General features: G+C 39.0%; 2 protein-coding genes across 3 annotated transcripts; one reads left to right on the forward strand and one right to left on the reverse strand.

Annotated features, from left to right (window-relative positions):
* Positions 1-6: 6 nt before the first annotated feature.
* LOC120250008 lies at positions 7-3,380 on the reverse strand. 2 transcript variants are annotated; one of them, XM_039258737.1, is made up of 7 exons: positions 2,926-3,380; positions 2,150-2,209; positions 1,652-1,900; positions 1,385-1,461; positions 860-936; positions 586-718; positions 7-496 (listed from the first exon to the last, which is right to left on the reverse strand). In XM_039258737.1, exons 1-7 carry the CDS (start codon positions 3,317-3,319, stop codon positions 341-343), a joined length of 1,146 nt encoding a protein of 381 aa, XP_039114671.1. In that variant the 5' UTR covers positions 3,320-3,380; the 3' UTR covers positions 7-340. The 2 variants fall into 2 exon arrangements, with proteins under 2 accessions (XP_039114671.1, XP_039114670.1); XM_039258736.1 differs by having other exon boundaries at positions 586-730.
* Positions 3,381-9,516: 6,136 nt separating this feature from the next.
* LOC120249514 (phosphoglycerate kinase, cytosolic) lies at positions 9,517-13,297 on the forward strand. Its single transcript, XM_039258045.1, has 6 exons — positions 9,517-9,791; positions 10,679-10,756; positions 10,846-11,106; positions 11,344-11,661; positions 12,553-12,711; positions 12,788-13,297. The coding sequence occupies exons 1-6, from the start codon at positions 9,597-9,599 to the stop codon at positions 12,980-12,982; spliced, it is 1,206 nt and encodes a 401-aa protein (XP_039113979.1). The 5' UTR covers positions 9,517-9,596; the 3' UTR covers positions 12,983-13,297.
* The last annotated feature ends 65 nt before the right edge of the window (positions 13,298-13,362 follow it).

The following is a 13,362-nucleotide window of genomic DNA, read 5'->3' on the forward strand; positions in this document are numbered from 1 at the left end:
AACATGTAAAATGAGCAGATTCTCTGGTGCTTTTTGAGTATGTATATCTATACAAATACCTCTGAAAATCTATTGTTTTAACAATAAAACAAGAAAGTGAGGCTTGATGAGCAAATTGCATGCCTGCCTTTTCTTTGTTCTCTGATTTCACTAACTCATCTTTTTGCTAACAACTTTGAGTCTCAAGTGTGAGCAATGACTTCAGCTTACTGATTCTCATCGCCAGATTCCATGTTCCTCAAACCTTAGCCTCTTATGCAGAGTGCATGAGGAACTGAAGCTTTAAAAGATGCTTGCATTCAAAACATCACTGATGTAATTGATTTAATGTCTCTGATTGTCAACTAGAAGAAAGCAATGCTTCTTCAATCCTCCTTATGACAATGCTAAGGCTATGACCGCTCTCTAAGGCTTTAACAGCAGCTTTATGTGCTTGTTTATGCCATTTTAGAAGATTGTAGGACTGAAGAACTGACCACCTCGCCTGATTCGACATCTGCTATATTAAACATAAAAAGAAAATGAAATGTTAGTTGGGCATGAATAGTGCCCATGGAGACGTGTTTAGGTGGATCAGACATGGACCTCTGCAACAGATAATGGAGGTTGTAACAGAAGACAGATACTTCGGAATAAATTTTCATCATTTTCTCCACCTTCGGCCTCTCCATAAACAAGAGCCTCAGCTGCAATTCCAGCAAAAAGTACGATGCAGTACCTATGTATTGCACTATTAACATATCAGTTATCAACCAAAGCTTATACAGTAGTCTAAGAAGATCCATATCTCCAGTTCTCCATTGCACAATCTAGACACCTATTGTCATACAAGTAGATCATACAAGCAATTGCAATATACCTGTCAAAAGCTGTACCACTAAGACGGCCCTCGGCAAGTTCATTCTCCAACTTCTCATCCCAAAACTGTGTTCCAGCCTGTACAAGAAAAAAAGGTTAGTTAATTCCTTGCACACTAACTCTGAATGAAGCCTTTAAAAGGCCAAACCCAAATTACCTTGGCTGGATACACAACAGTGTTGTAATAATAAATATATTTTATAACTTCACAAATATCGGTCTAATATGTAGCTACTCTCACGCCGATGAAATAATAATGACTGGTCAATGTAAGGGAAAAAGGCCTTTATCTTGCTTTGTCAGTAATTTGACCCATATGTACTGCCTCACTTGCTAATAGCAAGTGAGATAATCAACTGTCAAATAGTAAATAGTATGTGATCAAATTATATTAGGCTATGGCCAAAGCATTCATCAGAACTCACAAGCACGGGCTGATATTAGGCATGGACTGGTATGGCAAGATCACTAAACCACATCAATACTATTCAATGTATTCATAAACATAATGGGGAAAATACATAACCTGGCCCTGAATGCCCATCTGCATCGCCACAATTGGATCCAATATAACACCGCGTATTGGGCAACCCATTAGATATGCTGCAAATGCATGTGATGGGATAAAATCAGTTTAAATATAATTCTACATGTGCTTTGATGTTTATATTCAACAAGATGAAATTAATTCAGAGAAGAAGTAAGAAGTTAGGAATTTGGTTAATAAAGTTTTAATTTAGTTAGAGCCTTAAAAAAAAATAAAGAAATAGTTAAATCTAGTTAGAGATGCTACCAGTGAGAAGATGCCCAGCTTCATGGACAAGCACTCGTCTTCTGTAAGGAGGCCAAATACATGAAATTTGAGCAAGACAACTACCACCAAGAAAAATTGCATCTACTGTTGCTAATGTTAATATGACTGCCAAATTAGGTCGGATGTCTATTCCTTGAGAAAGCAGAAAAGATACACCTCCAAGGAATGCAATCAGTACGGCCCTAGAGCTTCCAGAAAGACCCCACTTCTCTGGAGACAGCTTAGATGCTGAAGGAAATCATATGAATCAGTTAGTGGTGAAATACAACAAATACCAAGAGCGAAAATTTCTGATTGAAGTCTTGTGGATATAACTAGTGAAAACTATATAATCATAATGCCATCGAATTAGCGAAAATAATCATGTGTGCAAGGAAAAGCATGCAAACTGCTGGTCTTACAATTGTAAGCCACAAATACAAAGCTTCCAAAGTAGAATAGGAAACAAAAATAATAAAGAGCCATGAAAAACCATACCTTCCAAACCAGTTGATTTTTTCAAAACAGTTGGAGTGACATTTCTTGTTCCATCTATCACTGCAATAAAAACAGGTATAAAAAAAATTAATATTTCAAAGCTAAAACAAGCATACCACAAAATCGAGATCATATAATAAGGATTTCAGATTAAAGGAAAAAACCAAAAAAGCAGTTACATATGAATGCCAGCAACATGGTTTTACATATTCCAGATTGAATGAAAAACTAAAATGACAGTACCATATGAATGCCAGCAACATGAGTTTACATGAACTATTTTGCAAAATTGAATCCAATTTACAATAGATAATATTCAACAAAAGTCTTATGACATGATATTCACGGTAGGTTTTCTTTGTTCTAAATGCATGCATGCCAGGCATTCGAGATAAAAGTTCATGGCCAACCAAAACATGAACATAGCAAACTGTCTAAATGGTATTTTGCCGCATGAGAAATCAAAGCAAAGGAACACATGAAACTACTTTGGAAGATGAACTTATACAGGGTAAATATATAAAGAAGCAAAATGAGAGGAGCCATTGCTCATCACTGATCAAATCAGAACACATTATAAAGAAAAGCTAGAATGGAAAGTGCACACCTTGACATTCATCGTAATAATAAGAGAAGTATACCCTTCAAATGAACAATTTTGCAGGAAACCAACCAAGCATACACTAATTAAGGGTTTATAAGTATACTGAAAAAGTCGACCTCTTTTCAGGAAAAAATATCAAAGCAACATCTCAACAAAGAAAAGAAACCAGTACCAATGTTCTTGCATTTGCCAAAATTGGGCAAGAATCCACGATCCTGGAGGAAAGAATAAGCACTCCCAACAAGCCTCATATCATCCGCATTCAAGCAGGTGTCGAGCACCTCCCAATCCCTCTCCGATCCAGCAAACCCCGGCGAGTAAGTAGTGACCGAATTCACAGATGAAGGACGAGAAGGAGAAGGAGAAGATTGGAGCTGGAGTGCTTCCATGGATTTCAAAAAACGTAGAGCCCGAGCAAGGTCCTTATCTCGTACGGCGTCCTCATACTCGCGCCATTCCTTTAGGGCTTTGATGATAGGCTTCCATTGCCTTCTTTTGACGGAACTCTTGGGAATTGGGGACGAAGAGAGGGCCAAAGATAGAGGTGAAAAGCAAGACGAAGCCATTGATGGAGAGCGCGCGAGAGCGAGACAGAGAGAGGGAGAAGGGGAGGGGCTAAGGGAACCAAGATAGAGAAACAGAGTTGTCACATTTTTCACACAAGCCCATATATATTGCATATTTATATATATATATATATATATATATTTTTTTCATTGATATCCCTATAAGATATCATAATTTTAAGAAACCATTCATTTTTTACTCATCCGTTTCATATTAATTATTACATTTGAGCTTTATGGCTCTCATTAAAAATTTTTAAAATATAAAATAAAAAATTATGATAATATATTTTTATTTTTGTTAGAGTTATTTATTTTTATTAATAGGCATATTTTTTCTAAACTACAAGTATGGCAAAATTAAGGAAAAAAGATAATTAATATTTATAGAACTCTTAAATGTGACATATAATTTTAAAAATTTATAAATATAAAAATTAATATAAAATAGAGGGAGTATGTGTTTCAGCCATTTTTAGATGTTTTTCATACTTCAAATAATAAAATTGATTAATATTTTAAAATTATAAATGCTTTTCATATAAAAAATGGAAAAAAAAACATCATATAATAAACAAAACAATAAACAAAACAACAAATGAAGTTGCCACCTATTTGTAAAATTAACTAAAAACTTAGTATAATTTATCATATCAAACAATCAAATTAAATATTTTAGAGGTAAAATCATCATTTTTCTTTGATTATTGCCACACTTACAAAAAGAAGTCACGAGGTCAAATGAAGAAATTTTGAAGAACATATATATTTTTATTTTTTTAAACATTTTATTGTTCAAAAGGCCAAATTTAAAAAAAAAAAAATCTAAACTTTCCATAAAAATATATATTTTTTTAAAGACAAAAATCCAAATGCTCTAAAGTCACAAATAAATCAAAAGATTCATGGGGTTGTCTATGCAAAAATCCTTTTATATTTAATTTTCATAAAACTAATTTTTAAAGTGGAAATTGCCAAAAAAACCCTACAACTTTGCCAAATTGCCAAACAAACCCCCATAGTTTGAATGCCCAAAAACCCCTTCCTTTTCAACTCCACGATTTTTGAAACCCCAAAAGTACGTATCGGCATTAAACGGAGTGTATTTAAAATTTTATGAATGAAAATGCCCTGACGGGAAGTCGTAGGGCTGCACCCATTTCGCGTGTGAGAGGAAGTGGGTGGGTTTTTCTTAGGCATTACAATTGCTTGTCTTCTCTCAACTCGCGACTCAGCTCAACTCGCGTCTCCAGCTCTTCTCTTCCCACGCGACTCTTCCCTTTCCACCGGCTCTCAAGAAGAAGTCCCGTGCAAGTATTCGACGATTTCGTCACTTTGCGATCTAAGGTATTCATTATGGTTTTTTTGTTAACTATTACATTACGAAGAGACATTTTTCGGTTTTGGTTTGTGATTTTTGTTTTTGTTGGAAGACATTGAAGCTTTCGGGGGATTAATCAATTTGAGGGTTTTGTTAGTCTCGAGGGAGATGTCTCGGATAGGGTTTTTGTTTTGTTTTACATTTTCAAATCCGTGATATCTGATCGAAATAGTTTTCCGATTGTTGTGCTTTGTGTAATGTTTATAATCTACGTTTACCCTTTCAGTTGATATGGTTGCGATTGTAAAAAAATGAGGTCTCCGTTTAAACAATGAGCTTTCTGGTTTAAGTTAGTTACGTCTCCGTTTAATTATTTGTATCTCTGCTTTAATAGTGTACGTCATCTGCTTAAAAAAATGATATCGGTGTTTAAGAGCCGAGTGTTAACCGTTTAACAAATTACATTTCCGCTTAACAATGTCGTTTGTTATTGTCGCGAGCTTGTGATTATGGCGGTCAATCTAGTTAATGGGCGATGCTACTCGACACCCGAGTAGTGGAGACCGCTGGGTCGAATTGAAAGTTCACATGATCCCTCGACACTCGGGAGATCATCCGAAGGACACCGTTCACGACAGTTTCATCGAGTTGGAAGCTGTATACCAAGAGCGGGCCCTTCTTGACTCTCTATTGCAGAGATACGATAACCGCACCAATAAATTCAGGATCGGGGAAAGCATGCCGACTTTCGAGGGCTGAAGATGTGGCAATCGTTCTTGGCTCGCGTTGCGATGGGGAGGCAGTCGTGTTTCAGAAGAAGAAAACACGGTCAACTTTCGAAGAGAGGTATTTATCGAAGACGTACGAGAGACACGAGACTCCATCGGAGCACTCTTCGACGAACTCGTTGGGACGGAGGGAGAAGAGGAGAATTTTGCCAAACTATCGATGGTGTACCTCACGGTACAATCCTCTTCCCAAATACCTCCCTCGCTTTCGGTTCCTAACCGGATCGTTGATTATGTCGATGATCTACCGGAATGGGGCGCTACGCATGGGCGCAAGCGGCACTGAGTGGCTTATGGAGGACATACCACAAGCCGCTACCCGAGTGCAATCTAGATGCTGCGGGGAAGAAGACCAACACGGGTATGTTAAGGGTTGCACGGTGGCGCTTAACATCCGGGTTTTATGAGTCGACGAGGAACCGGAAAGAAAGTCCGTTTCACGAAGATCCCAAGGATCGTTTGTCTACGGTGAAAAATACTTACCGGGAAGCAAGCGACTGATAGAGACGAGTTTGTCATCTCTCGAAGGAAAAGAGGTAATAATTCAAAAATATTTTTGTTTTAGCGTAGGCGTTAACGTTTAACCATATCATTTACTGCTTTAACTTTATTCATCTATCGTTTAACATTATAACTTACCGCTTTAACTTTGTTCGACTACCGTTTAAACTTTTTAGTTTAATGTTTAATTTGTTTGTTCTTATGCTTTAACACAATAGGTTATAACGTTTAAATATACTGAAAGTTACATGTGTAAATATAGTTTTTAATTGTTTAAACTAAATAATTTCGCTAAGATTGTTTGCTTTACACATGCTAGTTTCTCGATCTGGTTCCGTGAATCTTGATGAAGAAGTATTTGTTCAGACGACCGTCGGTCGGATGCTATTGCTCCCGGAACCGCTTGCTCGAAAGCGAGATGAAAGGGCGACCTCTTCCTTGCGCTGCCGGACGCCGTTCTCCGCTTCGGGCCAAAAGCGCAGTCGTCCGAGGCGAGAGCCCTCCCACCCCGCCCGACCGTGGCTTCCCCCGACCGTGTCGGCCCCGACGTGGCGGCTCACGCGGCAGCTAGGCGAGGATGTCACTGCAACTCTCATGCGAGGCTTGCAGTTTTTGATGATCGGAGTTCCCTCGGCATTGTCGCTCGGTGGAGGCATTGGAAGGCGGTCACGATCGCGATCGATGCGCCTTCCCTTCAAACAAATGAAGCACCCGGGGACGGATACGCCCGTCGGAGTTCGACGAGCGAGGACATCATCGGGGTGACCCTTGAAGACGGCCTCATTCAAGAAGCTTGCAAAAAGAGGAAAACAATAATGCCTCCGTCTCCACCGCGTGCGGTGACGATGAAATAATAAGCGGCACCATCGGCGGCGAGCACCATCGGCGGTGATGTTGTTAGCGTTGATGACATGCCCATCACGGTGAGGAGATTGAAGATGGCGCCCGAGTTTGCGCGGTGGAAAAAGATCGTCGACTACATTGTTGACGACATCATGCATCTGAGTGGAGCCGGGCCGACCGATGCTGGGCATCAAAGATGGACACAATCCATGAAGAAGAACAACCGAGACAACGTTGTGTCTCGCGTTGATCTTTCGCTGCGTGGAATTCACCGTGGAACCAGCGGTCGACCGTGCTGCATCGAGGCGATACAATCCCACAAGAACAAGAAGCATGTAAGGAAGTGTCTCCCGTTGATCTTTGCCGTCGTGCCCCATTAAAGGAAGCGATAAAAAGTAGAAGAACTTGGGAAAGTCTTCATTCAAGAAGAAAAAAATACGTTGCCGATCGCGCCTCAATAAGTACGAGCGAGGAGTTGATAAGGATCTTCCTCAACTGCCCTATGGACAAGTAAGTTTGAAGTTTTTATGATATTGTTTAAACTGTTTTAGTTACCATTTAAGTAGGAGCGTTAACGTTTAAAATTTACAGATAACATTTAACTTATAAGTGATACCCTTTAAATATTACCGTTATCGTTTAAACATTCAATATAGAATTTAAAGTTTATACTTTAACGTTTAATTTTATACTTACAACATTGTTTACATGTCTTTGTTCCGTTCAACCACAGCACTGTCGTGTGGAAGAATGACTCTGTCGGCACCTACAGGCGATCTATTCGACACCTTTCGGGGGAAGGGCGCACACGAGATCCACGATGGCTATGATTGGAGATGCCCTGCGCGCAACTTGCATGAAGTGGACATCGTCGTCCTCCCGATAATTATGAGTGGCCACTTCCATGTAGATGCGTCCTTGACAATGAAAAACAAGAATACAAGCATTATTCTTCATGCCAAAGCGAAGAATACGATAAAAAAGCAGCTAGAAATGTTAAGTGCTTTAATAATTTGTGTTTGTGTAATAGTGTTCGGTAAATAATCGGCATTCCAATATGAACTTGTATATCTCGACAGTGAACCTATTCGACCTCAGTATCGACATGGAGTTAGGGCGAGTCGGCGACCTACAAAAGTACCCAGCTTGTTCACGACACTGAAGCCCCAGCGAGAAAAAAGGAAGTGTCGATTGCGCGTCTATGTCATGCGGTTTTATCGAGCGATTACTCAGGGGTGAGAAGCTACGGGTACCCATGAGTCGACGTCCCTTATCTGCGATTAAGGTATGTTTCCCGCATACTTAGGGAGGGGAGGCAGTCGCATGACGCCCGGAGGAGTCTTCATGGTGGTTCTTAGTCGTTCTTTCTATATTTGTATACACGATTCTTTCTTTAATAATCCAGATTCATTGTTTAACATACACTTTTCATTGTTTAAGTATATAGTTCATTGTGTAAATATCAATGTAATTGTTTAAACTCCGTTTTCTTGTGTAAAAGCGAACCGAGAGGGAGTGTGCATAGCGAGGGTCATAGTCATTGTATAGGTGTAATAGTTTTCGAAATGTAAACCCGGTTTAAATTCGATTCATTTTTCAGAAGAACATGACAAATTTTGTCGATGTAAATGTACATGTATCTAAATTCAATTAAATTCATTACTGTTTCGTTTTGAGGTTACATTCTTGTTGGATGATATTGTGTATATGTTAAGCAGGATACTAATGTAGTTTAAGCGGAAACATAGAAAGTTAAAGCGAGAAACGCTTGGGGATCAGAGTGTGTATTAATTACGCTGGGGAACCGCGCCACGATCGCGGTGTATATGTTAAAGCGGATTATAATGTAGTTTAAGCGGAAACATAAAAAAAGTTAAGCAGAGACTAATATAGTTAAGCGGTAATATATAAAGTTAAACATTAAGTTCCATAGTTACATAATAACATGAACTATATACACAATACACAATGCCTACTCGACAACATATTCATCTGCACGATCTACGATTGTGACTAGAGGCGTGTGATGGCTACAACGCACCTCGCGGACCCCGGACGTTTACGACTCGATCCTCTTTCGTCTAGGGCGCCCTGGGTTGCCTTCTCGTCTGCGATTTCGTCGGGTTCCTCGACAAGTATCTCTACCTCGAATGCTCACGGCCGTTGCGATAATATGCGCATCAACTTGGACCGTACAGACGTAGAACACAAACATTAGCACTCGTCCCTCCCGTTGTATCTAGTGATAGCACAAAAACTCTCCATAATTTAATCGGAAGAGCTAAAATTGAATCACCAAAATGAGGAAGAAGAAAAGAAGAAGAAGAAGAACAAGAACAAGAACAAGAAGAAACAAGATATGAGCCTTCTAAAACTTTGTTTGAGAAAAAAGCAAGCGAGGATTGAAAAACTATCGTAAAAGAAAGTTATGATTAGGGCTACATTTTTCCCACTTTTCGAGGCAAAAAGAAATTTCATATCGTGGATCCCACTTCAACTCAGCGGGGGTTAAAAGGAATGTAAAATATAACGGAGGGCTGTCCGGGGTGTGCAAAAGTTGGAGGGGGTTTTTGGGAAGTTTTGAAAATTACGAGGGGTGAACAGTAATTTTCCCATTTTTAAATTACAAATAAAAATAAGAAATAAGCAACGATCTCGCGTGGGGCGGTGGCATCCAACCACGAATATTCCTGAACGGGCTCGCTATAAACGAATTCTATATATATATATATATATAAATAAAAACCCCATCTTTTTCCTTTTCCCTTTGTTTCTCCGATCTCATCGTTTGTTTGTGGCTTGCTTGATCTCCAAGGCTCCTGCAATGGCGGCGAAGAAGAGCGTGGGCGATCTCAAGGGCGCTGATCTGAAGAGCAAGAGGGCGTTCGTGAGGGTGGATCTCAATGTCCCGCTCGATGAGAATCTCAACATCACCGATGACACCAGGATCCGGGCCGCTGTGCCGACGATCAAGTACCTCATGGAACATGGCGCCAGAGTCATCCTCTCTAGCCACTTGGTTTTCCTTCTTCTCACCTCTTCTCGCCTCCTTTATTTTATTTTATTTATTTATTTGAGTTTCTGATCTCTAGTTCGATGATCCGGCTACTGAAAATGGCCTTTTCTTCGTGTTTCCATCTATAATCCGCTTTACGATCTGTGATCTTGTGTTTTATGTTGATTTGAGCTATTATATTAATTTCATTTTGTCATCTAGGTTTTGATCTTGTTTCAGCTTTATTCATGGATTATTGGAAATTGGATCGATTAATATTTATTTTTGATTTATTATATAGTTATATATTATATTTGATTGTATCCTACATCTTATTAGTGTTCTATAATTTTTTGGTGTATTTTGTTGGTAGCTCAGCTTGTTACCTTATCCGTTTGCATATACTAACTACTATCAAATTATCAGTTTGATTTTGCCTTGCATGAGCTATGGCCCAAACTTAGACTGTATGCCATGCTTGGAGTCATTCAGCAGAGCATCTTGTTGTTGACCTTATTTTTATGCTGTCTCTGTAACATTGTATTTAGAGCACGAACTTAGTGATAGTGTTACAAGTGCATGGCAGTATCTAATTATTGCCATTAAAATGAGGAGAATGCTATTTGTTTACCTTGCTTGTTTTCTCTTTTATTTCTGAAAAAAATATTATTTATTAACATCATTTGGTGCTTCTAAAATTAAAATTGTTGGTTAAGATAGAAACGAGGTATGCAAACACTTTCATGTTTTGAATTGTTGTCTTATCCACTGCATTTCTTGGGTTCTTATTTTACATTTTTTGGGTATGCCAATGTATGCTGATTGTTAGTTGCCTCTTTATATTGGTAATGGGGTTCATCAATTTGATCAATAATATGCTTAATCATCATATTTTCCTTTTCCCTTTCCAGGGACGCCCCAAAGGTGTTACTCCAAAGTACAGCTTGAAGCCTCTTGTGCCCAGGCTCTCTGAACTTCTTGGAGTTAATGTATGCTTCATTCATTCTTGCTTTTTCAAATTCGTGGTAATAATATCTGTTTTATTGTTTGATTTGAATCATTTGTGCATTTTGAGTAGGTTGAGATGGCCAATGACTGTATTGGTGAAGAAGTTGAGAAAATGGTTGCTGCTCTGCCAGATGGAGGTGTTTTGTTACTTGAGAATGTGAGATTCCACAAGGAGGAAGAGAAGAATGATCCAGAGTTTTCTAAGAAGCTGGCTTCTCTCGCTGACCTCTATGTTAATGATGCCTTTGGCACCGCACATAGGGCTCATGCATCCACCGAGGGTGTAGCCAAATTCTTGAAGCCAGCTGTAGCTGGCTTCTTGATGCAGAAAGTAGGCAGATATAAGTTTTTATTTTTCCTACAAATTTTGATAACATTGGTCTTCAAGCTTTCTTATGGTTTAGAATTTTCAAGCTTCCACATTTGATGTTCAACTGATGTCAGTTGATTAATATGCAATTCCTAATTCCGTAATCACCCCTTAAATTAATTTCTTTGTGATATCTTGCGGTTGCTGTTGACTTGATTTTGTTTTCCCTTGCACCTAATTTTTCCATTTTGTTTCCAGGAACTTGATTATCTTGTTGGTGCTGTTGCAAATCCCAAGAAGCCCTTTGCAGCCATTGTTGGTGGCTCCAAGGTGTCAACCAAGATTGGAGTGATTGAGTCTCTGTTTGAGAAGGTTGATATTCTTATTCTTGGTGGAGGAATGATATTCACATTTTACAAGGCACAAGGATACTCAGTTGGCTCATCCCTTGTGGAGGAAGACAAGCTTGACCTTGCCACAGCTCTTATTGAGAAAGCAAAGACCAAGGGAGTGTCACTCTTGTTGCCTACTGATGTGGTTATTGCCGACAAATTTGCTGCTGATGCCAATAGCAAGGTATGTCTGTTCATTATCAACGCGTATACTGAAGCTTTCATGTTTAAAATTCTTAATCTAATAATCAAAGTGAGATATTGTCACCAAATTTATTTGGCATGGTTTTTTTTGTCTTGTTATTGACTAGAGAAATGGCTTATTGTCAAGTTTTCTATTTGCTTGTCTGAGATTTTGTTCTTGTTAGCCAGTGTCTATGTGTGGTCATTGTGTTGTTTTTTGGCTTCAGTTGACTGAGTGATGCAGGCTACATTTGCTAGTTTTCTTAGCTTTGAAGTTTTACTTTTGTCAATACAGTAGATGCGGATGGCCATTAAAAGCCAAGCTGTTTAGCATCTGCATTTCCACCATGATATGAACTGCCAATTTATGCTGATACCTACAAATCTTTAATGTTGTTAATTGGAGCATCTTACAAAGCATTTATTTGGAATTGGATGATTAGAAAAGATCTCATATGTCTATCCACCCTCTCATTTCTTCTGTCTTTATAGCATTCTCTCATGGCCCACTCAGATTGGCTTTCCTTTTTCTTGGTGGCACCTATATATCTTCACCAGATTTGTCTTTTAACAGCTTCTTGTCATTTCTTTAATCAGATATGATGTTGCTAGCCCTCTCTTGCCTCATCTGATTATCCATGTGCTCTCCACTGTCACATTTATACACTGTTCAATTATCACTATGATCCCACATTATTGATCACTTGGTAAGCTTGCACTTCATGTGGAAAATGCATACTTTTTTGTCTACTTCACATCTTGCCCTTTGAAACCAAACCTAACAAATAGTACACTACCTTTTTTTAAGTATATGCTGAAATTAAGATAATTGGTATATTTATTCAAGAAAATGATGTATCTTTTCTGGAGTTTAACACAAGTTCTCTTGCAGGTCGTACTGGCATCTGAAATCTCAGATGGTTGGATGGGGCTTGATGTTGGTCCTGACTCCATCAAGACATTCAATGAAACCTTGGATACCACCCAGACCATCATTTGGAATGGGCCCATGGGTGTGTTCGAGTTTGAGAAGTTTGCTGCGGGCACAGAGGTAAACACCAACTGACGGTGGCCCATACATTTGTTATATGCACACAATTAGTTACTAAGCCTTTCATGCTGAACAGGCAATTGCAAAGAAGTTGGCTGAACTCACTGGCAAAGGTGCTACAACCATCATAGGAGGCGGTGACTCTGTTGCTGCTGTCGAGAAGGCAGGACTTGCCGACAAGATGAGCCACATTTCAACAGGAGGTGGTGCTAGCTTGGAGCTATTGGAGGGCAAGCCCCTTCCTGGAGTCCTTGCTCTTGATGATGCCTGAAACTACTGTCCCCTTGACAAAAAGGTTCTGTGTTTTTTTGGTTGATGTTGTGCATCTGCTCTAGGCTTTGATGGAGTTATATTATGTATTCCCTTTGCCAGTTTCTAAGTTTTGTAGATGGTTCTAAATAAGTCCGGTTTCCAGCACCACCAGTGAGTGCTGAGAAGATGCTTGTATTCAAAACCACCATCGCGTATGTGTACTTTTGAGTGATTTTCTTTTTGATGGATGTTTATCAGAAGATCAGTGTACAAGAGAACCAACCATATGTAAGAGTTACTTGATTAATAAGAATGGATTCAATTCACCTGCCAATTAATTAAGAAACGACGGCTCGGAAAATAAAAAATAATAAACATAATTTTTCATGTTGTACGTAG

Source organism: Dioscorea cayenensis, chromosome 19, assembly GCF_009730915.1.
Source record: "Dioscorea cayenensis subsp. rotundata cultivar TDr96_F1 chromosome 19, TDr96_F1_v2_PseudoChromosome.rev07_lg8_w22 25.fasta, whole genome shotgun sequence".
NCBI classification, from domain to species: Eukaryota; Viridiplantae; Streptophyta; class Magnoliopsida; order Dioscoreales; family Dioscoreaceae; genus Dioscorea; species Dioscorea cayenensis.

Coding starts and splice junctions, on each gene's coding strand:
- LOC120250008 (XM_039258736.1), bottom strand. CDS start 3,319: ATGGCTTCGTCTTGCTTTTCACCTCTATCTTTGGCCCTCTCTTCGTCC. Junction 1,901..2,149: donor AAAATCAACTGGTTTGGAAG/GTATGGTTTTTC, acceptor GATTTCCTTCAG/CATCTAAGCTGTCTCCAGAG. Junction 1,462..1,651: donor AGCTGGGCATCTTCTCACTG/GTAGCATCTCTA, acceptor ATGCATTTGCAG/CATATCTAATGGGTTGCCCA.
- LOC120249514 (XM_039258045.1), top strand. CDS start 9,597: ATGGCGGCGAAGAAGAGCGTGGGCGATCTCAAGGGCGCTGATCTGAAG. Junction 11,662..12,552: donor CTGCTGATGCCAATAGCAAG/GTATGTCTGTTC, acceptor GTTCTCTTGCAG/GTCGTACTGGCATCTGAAAT. Junction 12,712..12,787: donor AGTTTGCTGCGGGCACAGAG/GTAAACACCAAC, acceptor CATGCTGAACAG/GCAATTGCAAAGAAGTTGGC.